This window comes from Hylobates moloch, unplaced genomic scaffold (genome assembly GCF_009828535.3).
Source record: "Hylobates moloch isolate HMO894 unplaced genomic scaffold, HMol_V3 SCAFFOLD_1, whole genome shotgun sequence".
Classification (NCBI taxonomy): Eukaryota; Metazoa; Chordata; class Mammalia; order Primates; family Hylobatidae; genus Hylobates; species Hylobates moloch.
In genome coordinates, this window is record NW_026652276.1 from 53,730,224 (window position 1) to 53,756,039 (window position 25,816).

At 32.5% G+C, this 25,816-nt stretch overlaps 1 protein-coding gene across 5 annotated transcripts in view; it reads right to left on the reverse strand.

Annotated features, from left to right (window-relative positions):
• Positions 1–1,544: 1,544 nt before the first annotated feature.
• Positions 1,545–25,816, reverse strand: part of GULP1 (GULP PTB domain containing engulfment adaptor 1) — a 317,880-nt gene continuing 293,608 nt past the window's right edge. For 3 of the 5 annotated variants that reach the window (XM_058440353.1, XM_058440354.1, XM_058440355.1), the window contains 2 exons: positions 13,891–14,029; positions 9,408–9,628 (listed from right to left, as the gene is read on the reverse strand). In XM_058440353.1, coding sequence (XP_058296336.1) covers positions 9,408–9,628; positions 13,891–14,029 — 360 coding nt within the window. Of the gene's footprint in view, positions 3,531–9,407; positions 9,629–13,890; positions 14,030–15,741; positions 15,967–25,816 lie in introns of those variants that run through there. The other 2 variants (XM_032755188.2, XM_032755190.2) reach the window with 2 other exon arrangements.

Consider the following 25,816-nt stretch of genomic DNA (forward strand, 5'->3'; position numbering starts at 1 on the left):
CTTATGTAATATTCGTGTTTCTTAAACTGTATTTTGAAAGCAAGAAAATAGACTATAAATGATTTTAGGAGGTGGCGTTCTTGCTAGATTAAGAAAATCCCACTTGGAATTCTAGAGAAATTATGCTTTTAGGGAGGGAGTTTCATTAGTGGATTATCACAGACCTTAACAACAAAAGATCAAAACATGAAATAAATGTACAAGAATTAAGGTTTGTGTCAAATTTGTGAGATGGACTTAGAAGGGGGAGATTAAATATTTGTCTGAAGTTATATAGGAAGAAGACACTTTCTGCATGAGACACAGGGGTCCAAGGGCAATTCCAACTGTGACCATCACATTTGTAAGTTCCCTATACAGGGTGTAGTTTAGGTGGAGTCCGAAATTCAGTTGTCAAAATTGACTCCAAGATTCTTCAAGTAATTTAACAGAGGATGAAGCCCAAAATCATGAGTAAATATTGAATCTGGAAGCATATGTGGAAACACTGGAATAGAAAAACATTAACAGCCAGTTTTTTCAGGGTTATGCTAAGTAACATAAAAACGAATAAAAAATATCAGTATTTAGAAATGCAACATATTATCTATCAGAAATCCTATTGAAAATACATTCCCATAATATTATTAAATTTTTTTAGAAAAATCCAAATACAAAATAAAAGAACAAAAAGAGATGAAGAAAATTTTTGCCATTGGCCTGTTCTGATAAACTTCACACTGGATGCCTGATAGCTGACATCAGCTAGTACGAGGTACCCAGACCTAAACATACTTAAATATAAGTGTTCCTGGGGAAGTTTTTGGTTCACACAGTGTTGTTGTAATACATATTCGCTTTTATTTATTCACTTATATGCTTCCCATACATTCACTTTATGACAATAAACTGACCGAAATCAGGGATCCTGTCAATTTAATGCCACTTGCTAACACATGTTAGCAAACTTGCTAGGTGTTTTCTTACCCCATAAACTACATGTTATTCATATAAAGTGAGTAATAAACGAATTTATTGAATGAATTGAAGAATTGTTCCTTGGTGTTCAAAGGCTGTGCATGTGAGCCCTGTGTCCATAAAATACTTAACATCATGTTTTAAATTGATTCAAAACTTCTTCATGATTGCACTCTTAGTCACAATCCACATCCTATTATCAAGTTCCACCTTTATAAAACTATCAGCAAAGACACCCTTTGCATTACTGCTAAGTTAAAAAAAATCCTCCAGTTATGAAATTGATATTTACATAATACAGTTTTTGCACCAGATGCTTCTGGTAAAAGGAAGCAAATCATGACCTCTCTCACCAGCAGGATCAGTCCACTGTTTTCACAACTGAATGATATTTGCTCATAAAGCTAAAATGTGTGTGGGCTGCAACAAATGAAGTTAAAGGTAAAGCCCTTTATTTCTTCTTTGCCTTTCCCTCTTACTCTCTCCCTTTCTTTTAGCTCCATTTATGATCAAGAAAATCTGTTACATAATTAGCTTCAGAATGTGTCTATATTAATTGGAGATTATTTAACAAATGAATTATGCAATTTATTTAAAATCATTTATTTTCAGGAAAACCAAACGTATCATTGAGTTTACATAGAAATACAATTTTCAACCAGATCTTCATAAAAACGCACTGGAGAAATAAATGTTCATAATTAATGACCAGTTATGTACTATTTCATCATGCCAGTAGCAGAGTTGATTACCATTAAAAATTGGTAAAGTAACATATCTTAAATGTGCAAATACCATCTTAGTACTCTATTGTGTTACCATTGATAATAAATGGCCACTAAATATATACTTATTACATAAATCTTTTTAAAGTACAATAAAAATACAAATTCTATCTGTTAAAAAAAAGCCACTTACATGGCTTCTAAACATCCTCATTATACAAATTCCAAAATACTATCTGACAAACAAAATTATAAAGACTCTTCTTTATGAAACATATATTGCCCTCTAATTAAGGTACAACTTAGCAGATAGAAGAAACTAAACAAGAAGGCTCATATATACCATATAGCATCAGGGAAAAACACACAAATATATATTGCATAAGCATATTTGATTTCTTTTCCTAGTGAAAATGTATCTTTAACACTTGAAGAAAATTCCCATAAGTAAACGATGAATCTATTTTTGAGGGCCACCCCTAATCTAAGTCACATTTTCATTAATTTAATTTATTTATCTTATAATGTGATGAACCAAGTTAGAAATGTTGACCATAAATTTTTGTTTTACTGAGTACATATTAGTCTGTTAAGTAATGGGTAAAGGTACAGGAAACAAATATTTTTAAAAGTCTAGGTTCATCAGCACATCAAGAATGAAATGCAAGAGAATTTTATTGCTCATGTTCAAGACTAAACTGAGCAGTAACTAGGTTTTTTTATTTGAAAAATGAGATTTTTGACTTTAACAAAACAAATACAGATTGAATTTACCAAATAATATTGATAATTCATATAGAACGGGTGCCACAGATTTTAAAGTATCAAAACCAAGGGGGCATCACAAAATAAACTTTGGTGAAAAATATCTTCATCAAAGAAGAAAATATGAGAAGAGTAGTCCTTATGTAGTGAGGAGAAATATATTTGGTAAAGTAAATCTGGGTAATAGACACTGAATCTATAGATAGCATACATTCCAAATGTTTTTTAGGGAATATCAAATCAGATGATGCTTAGATGTTATAGTAACATAAATTATCTCATTTGGGATGAAATTGAAAGTTTTTTTAATAAATAGCAAACTTTCATTTTTTCACTATCTTTATAAAACAAATTAAATATTTAGAGTATAACTGATTACAACTAACATCACCTTGCATTTACTAATAAATACTCTAAATACATTTGGTTTATTATTGGAATTTATATCCTTATAATTTTACCTGCTAGAAATTAGTGACCTTGTGGCATTATGTTTAAAGTTTACATTTTCCCAGTGATGTGAACAGTATTTATACATAAAATGATATCTGTCTAATGAATAGTAACATGTTTGTTGGTTTGAAAACAGAACATGTTTAGTTTGACATTGGCATATCTCTTCAGAATTTAAAAAGTTATCTTTAAGATATGGCTTTTGGGAAATCATTAATAAACTAGCCATCTGGAAAATGAATACAAGTTTCAAGATGCTAACTAAACAGAACTCAGACACAAGGCAGGTATTTGTATAATATGTCTTTCAATTACAAATTCATCTACAGTGGAAACAGAAAGGAACATAAAAGTATGATCTACTTTACAGTAAGTTGTTTTTAAAATAAAAATTACAGATCAATGGTGAAGGTGAGGAAATTAAACTGAAAAAATTTTCAAAATATTAAAATATTCAAAAACATATTGGCACATGAATAATACCTATCTTAAAGTAATAATAAATGACATGTGTATATAAACACATTTAACATGAATCAGGATTTCTTGTTCTTGATGTCAGCACCTACTGTCTAATGGGTCGAGACAAAATACTGTGCCTTCAAGAGTTAGTCCCATTTTGAACCCCTCCTGTAAAACAGAATAAAATAATTAATATCCGAAATGCTCACAGCAAAATAAAATAAAATAAAATCAGTGAATAAAAAAGACTATGCACTAAAGTTGAAATATTCATGCTTTGATCAACTAATAAATAACTATGTCAAATGTTGACTTGCTGAATTTTTATATAGGTGTATAGCACTGGTAGTTCTTTCAGACCCATGAACACTTTAATGTTTTAAATGTATGCGAGGTTAGCATGCATGAGAGACAAAAGAAAATACATAAAATTAAGATAAAGCTTTCTTTTTCAGAAAAGGCTAGTTACTACATCATTCTATTGTAAATGAAATCTGTTAGCTTTAAAAATTATTATTAATTTAAATATTATTAAGATAGTTAGACTTCAAATTGACGAGAGGTTCAAGATAGCCTGATGATTTTCACCTTTTCTTCCTGGTTAGCACTGACCAGAGCCCTGGTAAAATACTTCTTTTAAGTGCAATGCCATATCCTCTGTGGAACATACAACTGCAGATTACTTTGCCATGGAGAAAACTTCCCCTACTAGCCTTGCTGTTGCTTGTAGCGGACTGGCTTCTTTGACTCCTACTCTTCCTTGCATATTTTAGAAGTTAAGTTGTCTTTGATTTATTGAGTGTAAGAACACAATTGCTATGAAAGTGTTTTTCCACCGAGATTTTGAATTAAAAGTTAATGGCAAAGGAGTCTGTCCGTCTCCACTCCAATCTCTCTCTCTTTTTTTTATTGCATAAGATAATTGAACTGTGGGCCATCTCCAGTCTTGCCACCTCTCCCCATTCCTACCCTTTCCTGTAAATCTATACACATTGGCCTACACAAAGATGAAAGGCACAGACTTGCACTAATCAATGAAAGTGGAGATTACATTGTAGGTCTTCTTGTAGAAGCAAATGTGGTAGTGCTCTCTACATACTCTTTTTTTTTTCTTACTAACAGAACTGAAATGTTTCAGAAAGGTAATTTGTAATTTGGAGTGGCCATGCAACACATTATTGTCAAATAATATGCAGATAGCAGTGTATTCCTAAAGAAAACAAAATGTCTCTTAAAGGTAACCATTGGTTTTCGCCTCTGCTTTGGGTGTTTTATTTAATTGGACTGACTATATCTACTTGTATGTTAGCTAATTGTGTATCTTTTTGCATCTCTCCAAATTACTTTTATTTAGAATAATTATGTAAATGTTCTTATCTTTCTATAAATCCAATGTAAACATCATCATCATATAGAGGAGAAAGTTAGTTACAAAGCTGTAAGCCATACTTTGTTATTAATGTTCAAAGAATATTCTTCTCTATGTTTACAGCACAGAGACTACTACTATATAGAAATTACAGTGACGTAATCATTGTGAAAGTTTTCCAAAATGTCTTTCCAGTACTTGGAATACAATCTTTATTTAGTTGAGTAAATATGAGACTACTTATCATTGTTTTTTACAAATCTATTCTTATCACAAAATACATTTTGCCATATTTATTTATATTTTTCAAACAGCCGGCAAATACTTAGAAAAATAAATACTTTAAACTAAAATACTGTTAAGTAAACTTTTCTTTAAAATTATTTTATTTGGATATCTGAAGATCTGTATATTATGTCATCTTCTGATATATTATAAATGGTAGATAGATGATACACTGATAGATAATGACAGATAGAGAGTTACATGTGGAAATGTTTGATACCATATGGTACTTTTAAATTTTATCAGTTCATTCTGCTAGTAAACCAGTATCACTTCGATTACTCTGAAAATACTATTTGTCAATGTGTTATCAATATTGGAAAAGCAGAATAGCAGTCAAAGTAAAATAGAGGTCAATCACTATTTTAATAATAAAGTGTTAGTACATGACTTACAATAATATCTATCTCCATATTGACTTTTTAAGGATCCTTACATATTATAAGATTTCTTGATTTTCTTTCTTCCTCAGATAAAATTTCCCACACCTGTTGAGCTTCAAACTTCTTAATAAAAATGAGACTTTATTTACTTATGTAGTGATGAGAATTATCATAAGCTAATGTCACACAAAAGAATGATTAAATAATTAAAATATTATTCACCATATGCTTTTTATATGAAATATTTTGATGAATTTTCTTATTTTGAAATAGAAAAGCATATCAAGGAAAGAAAAACCACTACATTTTGAGGTATGTCTTTTTTTCTATTTATATATTTTTAAAAATGATTTTAATGATAATATGAATATATATTTATGCCATATAATTTACTTATGTAAGTAATATATTACATATATATAGTTTTCTATCTTCCTCTTTTCATCTTTGCAGACCTTGATTATTTTAAATTCCCACAAAACTAATTTATTATGACTATATAAAATGCTATTAATTTTTACGATTATTTCCCAGCATTTTAAAATTATGAATAATGTTGACTAGGTATTTTTATTCGTAGAGATTGAACACATTCATACTTATTTTTTCATCAGAATAGATTGCTTTAAAGTTTTGACATCAAACAAATAAAATTATTAATAACAAGTTACCCTTTAAAGAGACTGCTAGGCCATAGTTACCTCTGAACTAACTCTGGACTACCAACAATTTACAGTGCTTGTTTTATCACACTTTCACTTGTATTGATTGATTATTAGTTTAAAAAATAATCTGCTAGATTAAAATGGCATTATAGTTCTTTATTTGATTTGTATGTTTACTTTGATTAGACAGAACATGTCTACATATGTGTAAGCCACTTGTGGTCTTTTGTGAACTAGTGCTTTTTTATTTATCTGTTGATTCTTTAGTTTCCCAGCCATTTGTCTAATTGCTTTAATTATGTATATGTAATGTATTTATATATTTTTAGACTAAATTTTAAAAAATTGGATACTATATGTCCATATTTTTCTTTTCCTTATAAAATTTTCTTTTCAATTCAAAAGTCTGATGAATATTCAATAATATTTTAAACATTTTAAAATGTTGATTACTTCTGAAATTTATCTCGGCATTTGCTGCAAGTTTCAGCAGTACATTGATCTTCTCCCAGAGTACTAGCCAGCTGACTTAACACCACTCGTACATGATTCTTTCATCCTTCATGAACTTGCCATTTTTGTTTTTTAATGTATTAAATTATTATAGCTCACATGTTACAGTGTGGGCTATCAATACTATTCCACTTATTTTCCTGTTGGTGACATGTACTGGACAGTTTAAATTGTGTCAAATCAAATAGCTACATTATTGATTTCAAAGAAATGTTTAATTTTCTAACTGCTTATATTGAAATATGGTTTAACATTTCTGCATAAATGCTTACATGCCTGAGATGTTTCTGTGATTTCAAACTTAATAATTCAATTCTCTTAAAAATAGCTTAGTCACAATACTCTGTAAATGAAAGATGAAAACTAAATGTCTCATTAGGCTTATTAACTGAATATGGTGTTCACAACTCATTGTACTATATTAAGTTTTTATATGATATGCAAAGATATAGTAGCTAAATGTGTGCATTAGATTCATTAGGCTAGCAAGATTAATAATAAATGCCATCATAGACTTTAGATGAAGAAAATATTATTTTACTTTGTTAACGTGACCTTGCAAGTAAATATTGGACTAAAAGAAACAATCACGGCCAAGTATGGTGGCTCAAGCCTGTGGTCCAAGCACTTTGGGAGGTCTAAGTGGGTAGATCGCTTGAGCCCAGCAGTTCAAGCCCAGTCTGGGCAACATGATGAAACCCTGTTTTTAACAAAAAATACAAAAATTAGCCATGCGTGGTAGTGCACACTTGTAGTCCCAGCTACTCAGGAGGCTGAGGAGGGAGGATTGCTTGAGCCTGGGCAGTGGAGGTTGCAGTGAGCCAAGATCATGCCACTGCACTCCAGCTTGGGTAGGGCGATAGAGTTAGACTCTGCCTCAAAAAAAAAAAAAAAAAGAAAAGAAAAAAGAAAAAGAAAAAAGAAAAGAAAAGAAAGGAAACAATGAAGTGAACAATGTAATAGTGACTAAGTCACTGAAAAATAATCTTAAAATGTGGTTTAGGAAACCTCTTTAAACGTAACTAATTATCAGATATACCCATATGAAGCTGTTGTTTGAATTTTTATTAAATAAAGCATGCAAATTTTAAGGTTTCAGCTTTAAAAATTTGTAAGTTGTTTAAAATTATTATAAAAATAATATACCAACCATCTCTGGCGCTACCCACCATGAAAGCAGTAAAGAATTTAAAAAGACATTAAGAAAATATTAGAAACAGCAAAAGCAAAAACACCACAGTTTAACATTATTTGAGTGTCACATCACTCAATCATCCTAATACATTGCGTCTCACACTTGGTTCCAATAAAATCCGGAAATAGAGGCTTATCCTTAAAACTCAATAAATTTTTTTTTCCAATTTTGGGAAAATCTAAAAAATTCTTAGAGAAGAACTCTCTATGACCTGTGCAACCTTTGAGAATAAATACTGCCACATAAATATTTCTGTGTTACTACAAAAGCATTAGTACCAGATAGTACATGTCCAATGGGTAAAACTAATGTAAAAGGAAATGAATTGATTTCATATGAAATACAGCATTCTTGCTAAATTATCATGCACCATTTCAAAGTTTCATAGTATTTGAAATATAGAAAAGAACTAGGAAATCTGTGCCATCAAATAGGATACATGTTGCAATCAATATAAATTTGATAAGGTGGTTTAGCTTTAACCAAATAAGATCATCCATCCTGTAATGGTGTTGCAATTTGGCTTTCATTTAATTTATAATTTATTGAATTCACAATTTTATAAAAACTATAACGACAAGTTGTTTATAACATTTTTGTCAATATTTAAAAATTGTAAGTTAATACTGAGGATCTAAAACAATTTTTATGTAAAAGGGGATTAAGAATCATTCAACTTGAGAAACACTGTTTTAAGAGATTCTTTGAAAACTTGAAGGCATATGTTAAGTAATTCAACTTTTAAATTCAGGCATGTTATTACATCTAGAACAATAATGAATTCATGTACTATCTAGAAAATAAGATAGCTACACGGCTGCAGTCAAAAATGAGTAAAAGGGCATTTAAATTAACTTTCTAAGAAGGATTGCAATTATCAGTGATAGATCAGTGTTCATCCATAGTTGTTTTTTCTAGGAAGTGAGGCATAGAGAATTAATGTATTAACCCAAGACTAATAAACAAAAATACCTCCTTCTCCTTACTTTAGTGTCTTCATTGTCTCTTCTCAATCAGCTTCATATAATTGGTGTCTGTCTGGATTCTACCATATATAAACTTTTTGATGAAAAATAGGATATAATAACTTCACCAAAATGTAAAGGGCAAATATAAAGAGAAGACTTTATTCTAGGGTTTATAAGACTATTTTTAAATCATGGCCCATAGTGCAAAGTGTTTAAAACCAATTTCTATAAACTTCAGACCAATTTAGAACAAAAAAGTAAAAGGAAGAGAGAGAAATGAAAACCCAACTGAACTACATTCCTAAAGAAGTTGTCACTGGGTGTTTGCTTTTTAAATAAAAGTCCAAAAGTTATGAACTACAGCTACAATGCTTCTTTTCAGAGAGAATAATTTCAATCTTACAAAGATTTTCCTTCATCTACCCATTTACAATTTTCAAATTCATAATTGTTAAGACTGAGATCAAATCTTACAAATCTAATGCAATGACTTTTTAACTCTAGATTTCAAAACAATGAACCATTAGAATCCGTGTCATTTTGTATTAAAAAAAATGAACCATCTTATTGCCATTGTAAATTGAATCATTTAAAAAACCAACAACCTTATCCTTAGCATATGTAGGAGTATTTTTAGGACTAACTGTATATTATTATTTTAAAGTAATTATTTTAAGTGAGTTTTTATAGTGAAAATAATTGAAGGAAACCATAGTTTTGGTACATAACATTCTGTTTGTCCCATATCAAAATGAAATAAATCATTTATGGGCCAGTCTGTCAAAATAGTCACCTGCATCTCATCTAATTTTGATTGAATATCTGGAGGGAAATCTGCTGCTCCACAGTTAAATGGGTCAAAAGGTTCTGCTCCAAACAAGTCCCGTTCTAAAACAAAGGAAATAATTTAGTAAATGAAATAACAAGAAGCGAGCTGGAGTGAGTTAGATTTCAAAGGCAGGATTATATAAATGAATATTTACATGATCAAATGAGCCACTAATCCACACTTACACTGTATGTTGGGCTTTCCTGAGCTTAGACCAGTTAAACATTAACAAGGAAGAAAAGATCCATTTTATGATATTAAAAAGTTTTGTTATAAAGAATTATTATCTAGAGAGGTTTCTGTGTTTTAGTGAAGATTTCTTAATATCAAATTCACCAAAGAGCTGATAATTGTATGTTACAACACCTATATTTTATTGAAGCAATTTAAATTTGCTAAAATTAATGCACTACTCATTGAGACTACCCTAATTCCATTGATTGATGCCTTGCAACACAATAGTAAAGCAACATGTAGGACTAAGTAGACTTGTAAGTAGCTCTACTCAAAGTTCATGTACTCTTATCTCTCCTTTTATCCAGAGAAAATTTTAAAGCACATTGTCTCATGTAGCATGAAATGTCATCTTTCTAGATAGTCACAATGAGATAGTTTCTTTAAAAATGCCTCCTATCCCAGAAATACATTTCTTTTTCAAAAGCAGCAGGCATACAGTGTCAAAAAAGCTTTCTGTACATATGTTCTAAACTATGCACTACTTTTTTATCACTAAAGAAGTATCAAAGTTAAAATTGATGTTTGCACAAATTTACAAGAAAAAAACAAAGAACCCCATCAAAAAGTGGGCAGAGGACATGAACAGACACTTCTCAAAAGAAGACATTTATGCAGCCAAAAAACACATGAAGAAATGCTCATCATCACTGGCCATCAGAGAAATGCAAATCAAAACCACAGTGAGATACCATCTCACACCAGTTAGAATGGCCATCATTAAAAAATCAGGAAACAACAGGTGCTGGAGAGGATGTGGAGAAATAGGAACACTTTTACACTGTTGGTGGGACTGTAAACTAGTTCAACCATTGTGGAAGTCAGTGTGGCGATTCCTCAGGGATCTCGAACTAGAAATACCATTTGACCCAGCCATCCCATTACTGGGTATATACCCAAAGGACTATAAATCATGCTGCTATAAAGACACATGCACACGTATGTTTATTGCAGCACTATTCACAATAGCAAAGAGTTGGAACCAACCCAAATGTCCAACAACGATAGACTGGATTAAGAAAATGTGGCACATATACACCATGGAATACTATGCAGCCATAAAAAATGATGAGTTCGTGTCCTTTGTAGGGACATGGATGAAACTGGAAAACATCATTCTCAGTAAACTATTGCAAGGACAAAAAACCAAACACCGCATGTTCTCACTCATAGGTGGGAATTGAACAATGAGAACTCATGGACACAGGAAGGGGAACATCACACTCCGGGGACTGTTGTGGGGTTGGGGGAGGGGGGAGGGACAGCATTAGGAGATACACTTAATGCTAAATGATGAGTTAATGGGTGCAGGAAATCAACATGGCACATGGATACATATGTAACAAACCTGCACATTGTGCACATGTACCCTAAAACCCTAAAGTATAATAAAAAAAAAAAATTATTATGAAAAAAAAAAAAATTGATGTTTGCAATTGATAGATTACGGCCTATTATGGGATTTTTAAAATAAAAAATTCTTAAGAAATTTCTTTCCTCTGAATCAATTCAAATGTATCCTTAATTGGAAAAATGTTATATATGAAAATGGGTATTTATAACATATTCATACCTTCATTTTGCAGAGAACTTTACATTCTCTAAATTCAACGCTATGTAAGAAATAATATTTATGCTACTTGATTTCTGCCATATCCTCTAAAATCACTCTGTGATTCTCATTGTGAAGAAGTCTTATTTTTCCAGTTTTCATGTTTTTTTCCAGATTCTTGTATTAAATAAGTTAATAAATGTGAAATTCTTACAAGCTCCTTGTGCTTGCAGGGATTGTATAAATAAGGGGAACATATAATTTATCATCCAAATACAGATACTTTTAAAAGTAAAAGAAGCATTTCCAATAGTTACACTGGGTAAAAATATATAAGCCAGGGCTATGCTAATCAAATGGGAATTTATTGTTACCTTATATGTAACTGATGAGTATTACTATTGCTGTTATTTATTTTCCTCAGTTTAGTGTTGCTCAGGCAATCAATTAAAATTTAGATTTCAGAGGATCTTTCTTTGGAGAAATGTCCTGGTTTCCACTACACCATAAGCATACTGAATAATGCTTTTCACCTAGTAGGTGTTTGTTAAAAAATGAATTAATGAAAGGGAAGATTTGGTCAAAAGGTTCTGCTTCAAATATGTCCCGTTGTAAAAGGAATAAAAAAATTTAGTAAACAAAATGACAAGTAGTGACTTGGAGTGACTCACTTATATAGATTATGTCTATATAATCTTTATTTCTCTGTATATATTTATCAAACTTTGATACTCAGGAATATTTAGACATTGAAAAATCTATCAAGGTGTTACTGGAGCACTCTTGTTACACTTCAGCAAAGAGACTGGCAGTGTTTTACCCCTGCCCTAGAGATCTGTGGAACTTTGAACTTGAGAGAGATGATTTAGGATATCTGGCAGAAGAAATTTCTAAGCAGCAAAGCATTCAAGATGTGACCTGGCTTTTTCTAAAAGCATACAGTCATCTGCATTCACAAAGAGATAATCTGAAATTAAAACTTATGTTTAAAAGGGAAGCAGAGCATAAAAGTTTGGAAAATATGCAGCCTGACTATGTGGTAGAAAAAGAAAACCCATTTTCTGAGGAGAAATTCAAGCCTGCTGCAGAAATTTGCGTAAGTAAAAAGGAGCTGAATGTTAATAGCCAAGACAATGGGGAAGATGTCACCAGCACATGTCAGACATCTGCGGCAGCCCCTTCCATCAAGGTCCAGAGGCCTAAGAGGAAAAAATGGTTTTGTGGGCCAGGCCCAGGGCCCTGCTGCTCTGTGCAGCCTCAGGACTTGATGTTCTGCATCCCAGCCACTCTAGCTCTAGCTGTGGCTAAAAGGGGCCAAGATACAGCTCAAGCCATTGCTTCATGGGGTAAAAACCCTAAGCCTTGGTGGCTTCCATGTGGTGTTGGGCCTGCAGGTGCACAGAAGACAAGAGTTGAGCTTTGGGAGCCTCTGCCTAGATTTCAGAGGATGTATGGAAATGCCTGGATGTTCAGGCAGAAGTCTGTGGCAGGAGCAGAGCCCTCATGGAGAACCTCTACTAGGGCAATGCAGAGGATAAATGTAGGGTTAAAGCCCCCACACAGAGTCCCCACTGGGGCACTGTCTAGTGGAGCTGTGAGAAGAGGGCCACTGTCTTTCAGACCCCCGAATGGTAGATCCACCAACAGCTTGCACTGTGTGCCTGTCACTCAATGCCAGCCTGTGAAAGCAGCTGGGGGGGGGCTATACCCTGCAGAGCCACAGAAGTGGAGCTGCCCAAGGCCTTGGGTCCCATCCCTTGCATTAGCATGCCCTGGATGTGACACATGGAGTAAAATGAGATAATTTTGGAGCTTTAAGATTTAATGACTGCCCCACCAGGTTTCAAACATGCAAAGGGCCTGTGGCTCCTTCGCTTTGCCAATTTCTCCAATTTGGAATGGTAACGTTTACCCAATGCCTGTATCCTCATCGTATTTTACAAGTAACTAACTTGCTTTTTATTTTACAGGCTTATAGGTGTTTTCTAATTCATCAAAAAGAGACTTTAATGTTCCTTCCAGATATATAAAAGATAAAATAGAAAAGCAATGAATTTATAGCATTTTAGATAGGAAAGAACCCTTACAAAAGGTTAAGAAATCATGATATAATTTATATATTTTTTAACTAAAAAAGTCCATAAACCCTATGATAACAAAAATATTTTAACCAGCTCTATTAAACATGTAAAAAATGATTAATATAATTACCACCAGTTATTTTTTAAAATTAAAGTAAAACATTAAAAATATAACCCAAAACAGTGATATATAATTAAATATGAAGTAATACACCAAAACATAATTGTTCACACAATGGGTAAAAGTTGCAAGCAGAGATGTCATTAATAGTGTAGTCTGAATTATAAAGTAAAATAGAATTAATGGAAATTTATACAAATATAAAAATAATACTTTAGTAATTAAAATTGTAAGTAAGGTTGTTAAGATATGTAATTTCCCACAAAGTCTTAATTATATATTTAAAATGTATGCAACTATAACAAGAAACTTTGATTTGTTGAGAAAGCTTACTAATCTCAGTAGATCTACTAGGTACTGGAGGTGGCTGTGTGCCATTGCGAGTAGGCATCGAAGACTGGTGGGATATTGGAGAAAATGGAATCATATCAAAGATGTCAGTGGAGGGCGACTTAGGTGTCACACTGCCTGCCTGCAATGAAAATACATGAATTAGGGTAGTATTTCATATAGACACATTGTAATGCTAAATATTTCATATGCATATAAAATATATGTAAACAACAAATTCAGTTGCATCATAAGAATTTGCCATATTGTAGACCAAAAATAGTTAAGTATGTGCAATTTCATATGGTTCCACTAATTATGATTAATGCTCATTTAGAAGAAAGCAATAGAAAATTTCTGCAAAAATGCTCTCAAAGATGATGGCAAAAATGGTGACAATATTATTCCAGATGAATATAAAAGATACAGTGAATTTTTGGGATATATAGAAATGACTGCTACTTGTAACAGAGAATTAGATATATTAGAAACTATTCACATAAAAATATGATTTCAGTAAGATACGCTGCATAAGATTACATTTTAAACTGGAATAATTAGACATAAGTGACCTGCCTTCTTAAATATAAACATTCAAATGCAATTGATTTTTTTTGCATTCTCAAAAGTAGAGTATATTTTAGTTTGTATTTATATCAACAATGGGAACCAACTGATATTCATTGCAGTACATTTTATTCCTGAAAGATTTCATCAAGTTTTCTGTAATAAATAGCAATCTTATAAACTAAATTAATAATCGTCAATGTACTGCCCAAATCATTGAGTTTTCTGATACAGTCTGGGCCAGGACTGAACACATATAGGGAAAGATAAATGAAAATCTCATAAAAATGTAGCCAAGAAGTAATATCAAAATTAGACATTCATCACTTTGTAAAACAGGGAACAATATGTATATATGTATAATCTCCTTTGAAAACTATCTGATTTGATCAGGGATAAAGAGAATTTCCATTTTGGGGGAATAGTGACAAAAAATTTGCTTTTCCTGTGAGAACTTGGACAGAGATTGCTTCGGGTGGTTCATATTAAAATTAGAATTCTCAGAATACGTTTAATTTTCTGATTCACAGATAGTGCAGGTGATGAAAAAATCAGGCTTATTGTGTGTAGAGACTGATAGGTTTGCTATTCAGCTAAAATAATTGTTAGTATGTTATTTTTCATGGAGGAAAATTGCTCTCATCCCCTTTTCTTTAACAATTTGTTTATTGTATCCCCTCACCCCTTTCCTGTTACTCAGCAATACTATTCCCCTAATTATCCCATTCCTGTAACCCCTCTCACTTCTATATCTCTACTCTTTTTCACGACACAAAAATTCTAAAATCTTGGCTGTCATTAAAAGCAAAACAAATCAACCAAAAATGTATTTACTCTGTCCCTCTTTAACCTTCCATCCTCTATTCTGTTTTTCTTTTCCCTTCAAGGCTAAGCTCCTTGAAAGAGATACTACACTTTCTGTCCTAAGATTTACTTCATTCTATCTTTAACTCTTATCAATCTAGATTTGTTCTTTTTGCACCGAACTCTGCTGAAATTGCTTTTACCAATGATCTAATTTCCCAATTGCAATATCTGATAGATCCTTTGAAGTATCTGTATTACTTTATATTTTTGTAAATTTCTACACTATCACCACCCTCTACTTGAAACTTTCTGGTATCAGGTAATCAAAGAAAACAAAAATGGTATACAAAGGCTCCAGATCACATCACATTGATTCAGGATACATCTACATTTTTGATAACTTCATAAATAGCACATTTTGGCAGAATTTAAACAAAATAAGTGGGATAATAAAAAAGAATTATCTGCTTAGCAAATTACATGAGGTCTTGGGATGCTGCTCTCACTGACTGGCTTGGGAAAGCCACATTTAGAAGGTGGTGGTATTAACAGTCCCAGTGATAGTCTGGAATCAGGCGAGTTGACAGGAGTGACAGAGATGGAAGAAATATTGAGACAGAGAGATGAATCACCACTACTACGCCAGAAAGAGGATGAGCATCTCTGAAACACATGTTGTTCATGATCAGACATATTGTGCAGCAGCTGTAAAGGAATGACAGAAAAAGAAATATCCTAAGAGGAAAGGCATGGAGGAAAGGAGAAAGTATACTTGAAATTTATTTGTAAAATGATGTTTTGTTAAGACGACAAGATCATTTCACAGTAACTTTTCTAAAATTAAAACATAGAGTTAGAGTTGATTTTCCTATGTGATAGTCCTAAGATTCTAGATTGCTTAATTTGATCTTTTTTTACTGAAATATTACATTTTTAGATATTTTAAATAGAATATTGCATTCATCAGGACCTAAGAGGAAGGTAATGGAGAGAAAAATGAAGAAAGCCTGAAGATTTATTTTGGAAAGGGCTTCTGTAATGAAATGGGAAAAGGAAAGATAGTAATGAGAGAACAGTCACGGAACTAGGAGTAAACTCCTGTACATAAAATTATGGTTGTGTAGAATTTTTAAAAGGGCTTGCAACATACATTTTATATTTAATCCTCAAAACATTATTTGAAGTATCAGTAGTAGTAATATTATGTCCTTATTACAATAAATACATGGGAATTAAGGTCCACAGATTCTTTGTGACTTATTCTTATATGAGGTAGAAAGCAGATTCAAAATTCAAAACAGTCTGACTCTAGTCTTCATGCCCTTTCTATAGTCATGAGGAGCTCCAAATTGTAAGACAAGGATCTCAAATAAATCAGAGATAATAAATAACAAGCAAGCAGTGTACTAGGTCTGAACATCAGTATGTGCATGACTTTTAGGGGCTATTTCCATTACAGCATGGAAAGCTACTGTTAAGAGCTGAGCTGGAGAGAGCTGAGCTGCCAGATGTCACAGTGGCCAATTAAACAGCAGCCAAAATGGAAGCAATAATTAAGTCTTTATTCATTTACTGCTATAGTATAAGCAAGAGGCCAGAGAGAAGGTGCCTGCTCTATCAATCTCCATTTTCCCCAAGGAATGGCACTGAGCAAGGGTCAGAAGTATCACTGTAGAAGTGAGGCTATGTCTCATTACTTAGGGACTTCTGAACAAAAGGTTCCTGAGGGTTTTTTTCTGACAAGAGACAGTGGGAGGGAGAAGGGAAGGGCTAGCAGTAGAAAACTACTGAATACTGAGTCATAGTGGAGAAAAGTGGTCTCCAAGTCCCTCGAATAAGGTGGTCTCAGGAGAGGCACCTAAGGCCCGGTAAAAGGAGGCCTCTGAGTGGACTTGCCTGGGCTATAAATGCAGATATACACAAGAGCATGGCTGGCCAGGGCGCCTGAGTACTAGATTCAATTCCTCCAAACTGTGCACCAAATACAATGTGATGAGGGCACCTTTCTCCCACCAAATACAATGTGATGGGGTGTGCCAGGCAAAGCCTTTGTAACTGCCTAGGCTCGGGCCAGAAAGATTGCACATAAGATTCTGGCCGGGAGCCACATTCCTCAGCTGCAAATCACATGTCAGAGATCTTTCACCACTAACAAAAATTCAGGCAGCCAAAAATAATCTGATTTTTGATAAACTTTATTGTAAAAGATAGTAACTAAAATTAGAATTTTAAGGACCAACAAGTCTGAGGTATGTCCTTAAACTAGGAGGCACCCCTTCACATATTTCTGGAAGCAGAGAGAAAAAGGAAGCCATGTAAAGTGAGAGATTAAGTTGAGGGAAGGGTTCAGTGTGGAAGCAGAATCTCTGCTAGTCTGAGTTATATAATTAATCAATCTATTAATATGCATATATAAATATATAATTTTTATTTCTCTGTTGATCTCCATTGTAATACACCTCCATCTATTTATGTAGAGATGTGTATGTACACAATTTTTAAAATCTATTTTTGTTCAATATAACTTACTGTATAATTCTGTCCTTGGTGGCCACCTTTTAATTACAGATTACAATTGTAAGCTCTTTGTGAGAAAATTTTTGGTTTTTGTTCCCAAATACTCTATGTAACACATTAGTGTAAATGATATTTATTGTCTAATTTATACTAGAGCATCTTTTTACTTAAACTTTTAATTGATAAGGCTGTCTGTACTGAGTAAAGATAAGATATTAAGTGGAAGTTGTCCTTGATATTATCTAGTTTAAAATATACATGGTAATACTCTATATTTTTTAGGATATATATTGGCCAAAATTCTTTACTAAGTACCTGAAAACCAACTGAAGGTCAAACTAACCTTACTTGAAAGTGCTTTGTTATTTTTATCACGGTGTTTGCAGTATTCTCATAGTACTACTTCCTCTGGGGAGGGAAACTTACAGAAATGGAGAATGTATATAATATAAAAATAATCAAGTATTTATATACTACAATTAAGAGGTTTTTTCAATTTCAAAATGGTAAATCAGGGATATTTAATAATGTCAACTGTTTTGGTATCTAGAGTTTAATACTCCAGAACTATTCCTCACAGGTCTTATTTGGGTCATCAGTAATTTGGCAGTTTTTGTTTAGATCACATGGGTCTTTTAAAGTATAGAATTAGCTGTTCCCAACACAAAGAAGAGATAAATGTTTGAGGTGATGGATATTGCAATTACCCTCACTCGATCATTACACACTGTGTGCAGGTATCAAAATATCATCTCTACCCACAAACATGTACAACTAATATGTATCAATAAAAATTTTTAAATTAAAAATAAATTAATATATAAAAATAGATTACATATTAAAATCCAGAACTTTTCTCCAGAAGTTAGAAAATCTAGAAAGTGGGCCTACACACTTGCATGAAAATAGTTGACTGGTATTGAATATCTGCTGTGTCTTTGAAGGTAGCCTGTGCTTTCAAATTTATCACTTCTACCATATGCCCATTTCACACTTGAATGTCATAATCTGGGCTATATTAAAGTTTGAGTTTTTGATTCCTAACCTAGAAGCAATTCAAGTCAAGGAATCAGATGTTATATCTAATTCCCTATAAAAATGAAATGTAAGTCCAACACATTTAAATATATGGGTAAATTTGGTGTTCGATTCTGTACTAAATGGTTAGGCCTATTCAATAAGGATATGAACGTGCAGATGTAGCACCTAAATGGCAAACAGTGACAATTTTGCACCTAGGTTTCAAGGTTCTGGAACCATCTTTTTTTGGCTGCTATTCTGGTTGAGGATGTTTATGTGTTAAAGTAATTAAATACATTGTTGAGAAGAAAATCAGTTTGAGGAATTTTATTTTGGTCTTTCTGTCAGTGTTCTGACAGATGGTTAGGAACCAAATTTTTTGGATTGTCCTACAGAAGTACATGGTACCACTGTTCAAGCAACTCCTTTATGTTCATAGTTCCAGGTGTCTTGGTCTTTAGGAACATGCACAGAATCTGAATTATTATACTTAGGGGAATTCTGTGCTCAAACATTATATGGTAATTATACAGAAGTTGTTAGGTTATTCAGATATATTAATAATGAGTGTCCATGTTTGATATTTGTTGTTGCTACACTTTTGTAGCTCTTTTTCTTCTTCTTCTTCTTCTTTTTTATTTTACTTTAAGTTCTGCGATACATGAGCAGAACATGAAGGTCTGTTACCTAGGTATATATGTGCCATGGTGGTTTGCTGCACCTATCAACCTGTCATCTAGGTTTTAAGCCCTGCATGCATTAGGTATTTGTCCTAATGCTCTCCCTCCCCTTTGTAGCTCTTTGTTTCAGTAAGTAGTGTCTTGGTGCATTTAGGCAATGGTGAATATTTCAACCTTGAGTTTTATATAAATGTGACAACAAAAAGAAATATCATAAAAGTGTTTGAATTCTATCCATAAATATTAAATACATTTAAACAATAATAACAGAAACACTGCTTTTAAGATTAAGCAATTCTGTCATAATAGCTACAGAAATATTAGGATTATACTGAAATTTTATGTTTTGCTGTTAATTGCACTGGCAATACAAATATCAAAAGACTTTTTAAACATAAAACAAAAATGTCAAGATTAAAATATAATTTATCACAATTACTAAAATGGCAGGGTTCAAAATTCTATTTATAATTAAATTAAGAAATAATTAAGAAATAAATTCCCTTACATTTACATATTTTTTTTCTAGTTAAAAAACCTGGAAAATTATAAATAACATTAAAGATGGAGAAAGAAAATGGTAGCATAAAATATTCTAGCAGATCTTTCTAGATTACCATGCTGATTCATACTTTTAAAGTTCATTGTTATAATGTATCTTCAATATCACTTTTTAAACAAAGTTCAAAATAATGACTTCTCTAATTTAGAACTTACAGCACAAGATCTGTTTTTTTCAGATTTCTAGGTCTACAGTTGGTTTATATTGATCTCTTAGTTGTAAGACCTACTATCTTACAGTTTTCACAAGAATCTTTCAAGTTAAATGGATATAATTGTACCACAAAGTAGAAAACTGAAAGAAGGAGAGGCTAAATGACTTGACCAGGTACTTATGATCAGAATTGGAATGGGAACATATTTTACTTCCCGTTAGACAGGGTTTACGCTTTTAGAATTATCTTGTGTAACTAACAACTATGAAAGTGAAGTTGCGGAATGGTAATCATTTTTTATGGGCATCAAATATTCTTGAACCAATTCATGTTTAAAATTTATGCCTTTGTTTAAAGATTCACATTCAGCTTGTTGTGTAATTAAGACCTTTCACAATCTGCTCTTGCCCATTCTCACTTCAATAGTAGCAGAGAAAACACTAGAGGAAAATAAATAGATACATTGTTTATCCACAATGAAATATACATTTTAGGTTATAATTGTCCTATCAAGTCTAATCAGTGGCCACACAGTTGATTATGTAAAGAAATAATTTTATCTAACACTGGGTTTAATTGAAAGGAAGACATTTGTTTTACTCAGCAATAGAATCCAGTATTCCCTAGGACTACAATTTTACTCACTTAACTTCCTGGCAATAGTCTGGTTTGGTTAAAACCTTCCATAGTCAGAAGAGTAAAATGAAAGTACCCAGATACAAGAATCAAGAGGAACATTTTGATTTAACTTTTTATGCCCACATCTTACAATGAAACAATCTTCTGCAGGCATTCATGAGGCTATGAGGCCATGAGGGCAGAATAAACTCTTTTTCTAATATAAGTACAGGCAGCATTGCCATATGAATGTAATAAATGGAAATCAGATTGTTCCCAGATAATTAGTACCAAATGGTGGAAAACCCAACCTCTAATCTATTGCCAAACCACTGAAACACAGCAAAAAGCAAACAGCACAGTCAAGTAACGGAAATTTCTCAGTGTATCTAAGTGACTATATAAAATAAGGATCCAATTTCTAAAACCACTGAAAAGATTTCCACAATTTCAGTGTGATACAGAGGTATATAATATAGGTACTATTGAAGGTTATTTCATTTGATAGAAAAGGAACCAGTGATTGACCCAATCGTGTGGTATTTAGAAGATATGTAAGTATTCTGTTTAAAAACAAGTAAGAAAATATTTTATATACATGAAGTGTTATATATTCATATCAATTTTTATATGAGACAGTGAGAAATAGGAGTGGTCTCCATTTATCATGCATATGAAGAATTGGTGAATTGGTTTTAAGTGAAAAGGGTTGGAAGCAAATATTAAAGATACACTTTTTATTGTTAGGGATGTCTTAATTTTAATACTGAACAAAAAAGTAGTCTCATATTATTTTCTTCGGCTAGAACTCAATTACATAAATTCACAGTGACCAAATTTATATTGGGCATATTAACTAAACAATAAACAATGACAATAAAAAAGGACAAGCTTTTTTTTCACTCAAGCACATATCATGAGATCAGACCTTCTCTATGAATTCCAGATTTGTATATTCAGCCATAGAATAAGCATCTGCAATTGGCTGTTTAATTGGCAGAAATAACGTAGGCAAAAGTGAAATATTGATTCTTTAACCCCTCACTCCTCCTAAGTCATGTCTATTTCAGAAAATGGCATCACTTCCCATATGTTAAGGAAAAAACCTGAAGGGACATTCCTGCTCCTTTTGTGTGTGTGTGCGCATGTACTGCCCCCAACCAATCCATTAGCAAATTTTGCAAGCTCTACTTTCAAAATGTGTCAAAAATCAAGCTCTGCTCATACCCTCCACAGGTAGAATTATAGTCCAATTTACCCTTCTCCTAGACTACTGAAATGTCTCTTTCTGGGACATCACTTTGGCCTCTTTAGAGTCCATGCTGCATATAGCAGCCAGATGATCCACAAATCCCGTCTAAAACCTTCAAGTGACATATCATTGCATTAAAAAAAAAAAAAGCCAATCCTTTGCCATTGCCTCTGAAGGCCTATCAAATCTAGACTCTGAGTTTCTCTTCAATGTCCTCTCCAATTGTTTTGGCTTTCAGTCACCACACTGCAGCTGCAAAGTTCTTGTTATTGTTTTCAGCCTGTTGCATTTGCTAACGTTTTATCATTCAGATTGCATCAAGTGCTACCTCCTTAGAAGGGGCTTGCTTCCCTGGTCACTTTCTCTAAACAAAATTCTCAATCATTCTCTTCTATTCTGCTCTATTTTGTTTTATTCATAGCATATATAAGATCTACATTTTTACATGTATTTATTGAAATATTTATGTGTTTATTACCAACCTCTCTTTCTTTCCCCCATGGGATGTAAGCCCTTTAACACCTGAAATACATAAACTGTAAAAACCAAAGAGCCCAGATGTATGGAAATATTAGATCTTCAGTACACATTTTATAATATTCCATTGCAGATCACAACTATATCAAATGTATACAACTGACGAGTGAGACAAAATGAAAATCAAAGTGATATGCATTGTAACATATGGTCTACTACTAAGAACAATTTCAAAATCCCAGTGATGAAGCAGTGGGACTAGGAAGACTAAAACCAAAACTAAAATGTACACCATAAAACCTTGAGGGAACTTTTTAGAAGTCTTGAATATTTTTATTCAAGGCTTCAACCTAAAATTATTTAGTTTGCAATTCAAAATCCATCAGTATGACCAATTCATGTTCATGTATATAACATATAAGTGATTGACAAACTTTCTAAGAAATAACAACCTTCCCTTAGGGTGTCTCTGAGGAAAGTAGAAAGATGCATCTATGTTCTCACCTAAACAGAGACTCTTTAAAGTACAAAGGTGTCCATGTAGATCATTCTACTGCATTGGGCTTCACATTTTAAATTTATGATTTAACATAGAATAAGGATATCAACATCCATAAGACTGTAATATATTATTAGAAGATTTGGTACATTTGAATCATTGTCTTGTATTACAGAAATTCAACTTTAACTTTGGACCTCCTGTTAGAGAAGATGGCTTGTCATTTTTTAGTTATCTAGTCAAGTTTTGTTGCTGTTGTTTGTTTGTTTGTTTTTGAGACAGGGTCTTACTCTGTGACCCAGGCTGGAATATAGTGGCATGATCATGGCTCATTGCAACCTTGACCTCCCAGGCTTACCATAGCCTCTACCTCCCCAGCTCAAGCAATCTTTCCACCTCAACCTCCCAAGTAGCTGAGACTACAGGCATGCACCACCATGCCCAGCTGATTTTTATATTTTTTGGTAGAAACGGGGTTTTGCCATGTTGCCTAGGCTGGTCTCCAACTCCTGGACTCAAGCTATCAGCCCACCTCTGCCTCCCAAAGTGCTGTGACTACAGGCGTGAGCCACCATGTCCAGTCTAATCAAATTTTATCAAGAATGTTTCTGTTGCTTGCCATATCTGGCTTCATCTTCTACTTCATCACAAACTGATAAGAAAATAATATCTATAATAGTGATTTACATTATTTTTATTTTCACTTTACTTTTAATTCCACAACTCGCAAAATTCCATTCCTACTTTTTTCTTTCCCTTTCCCCAAAGAGACTATACTAAAGCTAAGATTAAAGATGTCTTTTATTTGACTAGCAATTGCTTAGTGTGAACTATATTGTGTTAGACCAGCATATCCAGATATTTCAGAACATTATTGTGCTTATATTTTTATGAACCAAATTATAGCATTAAATCATTTATAAAGAACTACACCTGAATTAGAGTTTTTTGACAAAAGTGTCACCTTTCTGTGACTTGAAAAATTTGGCTTCCAATGAGATCAAGACCTGTCTTGGGCTGGTCAGTTGTGAAGAGTTTTCTGTGTTAGCGGCTCCTCCCACCACTAAGAACTCATCAGATGCTAAATTAATTGCACACACCATACCCACCTATGTTGTAATTCAATATGCATGATGGGATTCATAATTTACTTCAATGCTTCTTAATGAATGTATAGATCACTGCCTCTAATCCTTTGAACAAACTGATGAGAACTTATTCATTTTGGAGCACTTTAATCCTCAGTCCTCTGAGCTCAAAACAAACACATAAAACCCACAGAGTCTTACTTCCAGGGTTATAAACTCATTAAACATTTACTTTGCTAGCCATGGGGGCACTCTGTGAGGTACTTTGTGTTCCTGCTGTGTGTCCTGTAAAACTGATGTTCAAATTTCATAAGAAAGAACAGATGTAAAACATTTCTAACTTAACAGAAATTTGCTTTATTGCAGACACATGGTAAGCTATTAAATAAGATATTTTAAATTTACATTTTATTATTTGCAATTTGCATTGTCTGTTTTTCAAATTCAATAATCTGAATCATTAATAAATCTTCTAAAATAATTGCAGGGAACTAATTTTATTTTATTTTAATATCAGGAATTTGGGAGCTCATTTGAATAGATGTGAAATAAATAAGCTGTACTTAGTGTTCTATGAGTTTATTTCATAGCTACATTACTAAAATTTGAAATGAAAGGCAAAAATGTTTTTTAATAGGAAACACATTAGCAAATGTTGTAACAATTTTTTTTAAACCATTTGAATTGGTTAGATAGCTCATTAATCTACATTTTAAATTTTAGCATTTAATTTTACATTTAAATTTTAGCAATTTTAAAATGCTCGAGTTCACTTTCTTTTAAAAATCAAATTCTATTTTCACATATTTGTTGTGAGAACAATTAAAACTACTCTTGGCAATTTTCAAGTGTATAATACCTTGTTATTAACTATAATCACCATGTTGTACAAGAGATCTCTTGAACTTATTTCTCCTAATTAAAATGTTGCATCCTTTGATCATCTTCTAGACCCTTTCTCCACAACTCTGCCCCAGCCCCCAGCAACCACTATTCTACTCTCTGCTTCTATTAGTTTGACTTTTTTAGATTCCACATATGAGTGACATCATGTGATATTTGTCTTTCTATGCATGGCTTATTTCACTTAGTATAATATCCTCCAGATTCTATCTTAATGAAGATGTACATCTTCCAGCATATCAACAATTTAAAAAATCATATAAGATTTTAAGAGCTAAAAAGCCATGTGACAGATAATTTTTAAAGTTAAAGAAAAAGTGTAGACAACGACATTACATGACAAAAGACTATAAGTAGATTGCAAAGTTATAATTTGTCATTTCCATAATGATCAAGGATACAATAAATTTTCTACATATATGAACTAAGTGTAAGACTGTGATTTAACAAAGTGATTTCTTTTTAAATTCAACTTCTTAGTTGTAGTTTTTGAAGCATTTTATTTAGATAAATCCAGGCTGAGATGAACACAGTGCCTAAAATAATTATTAAATGATGTAACCTCAGGAGTGCTAATTCATTTTAAAACATAGCTATTTCAATATTTTTACTCTTTATATATAACTGGCTCTACTAATGAGAATTGCTAAATAAATGAATTATACTTATGAATAGGCTATGTTTCATTTATATACCAACTTGCATGCTTTTCACTTGAAATAGCTATTTCAGCCAAATGGTCAAAGACACTGAAGCAAGGGTCATCTTGTCATTCCTCCTGTCCT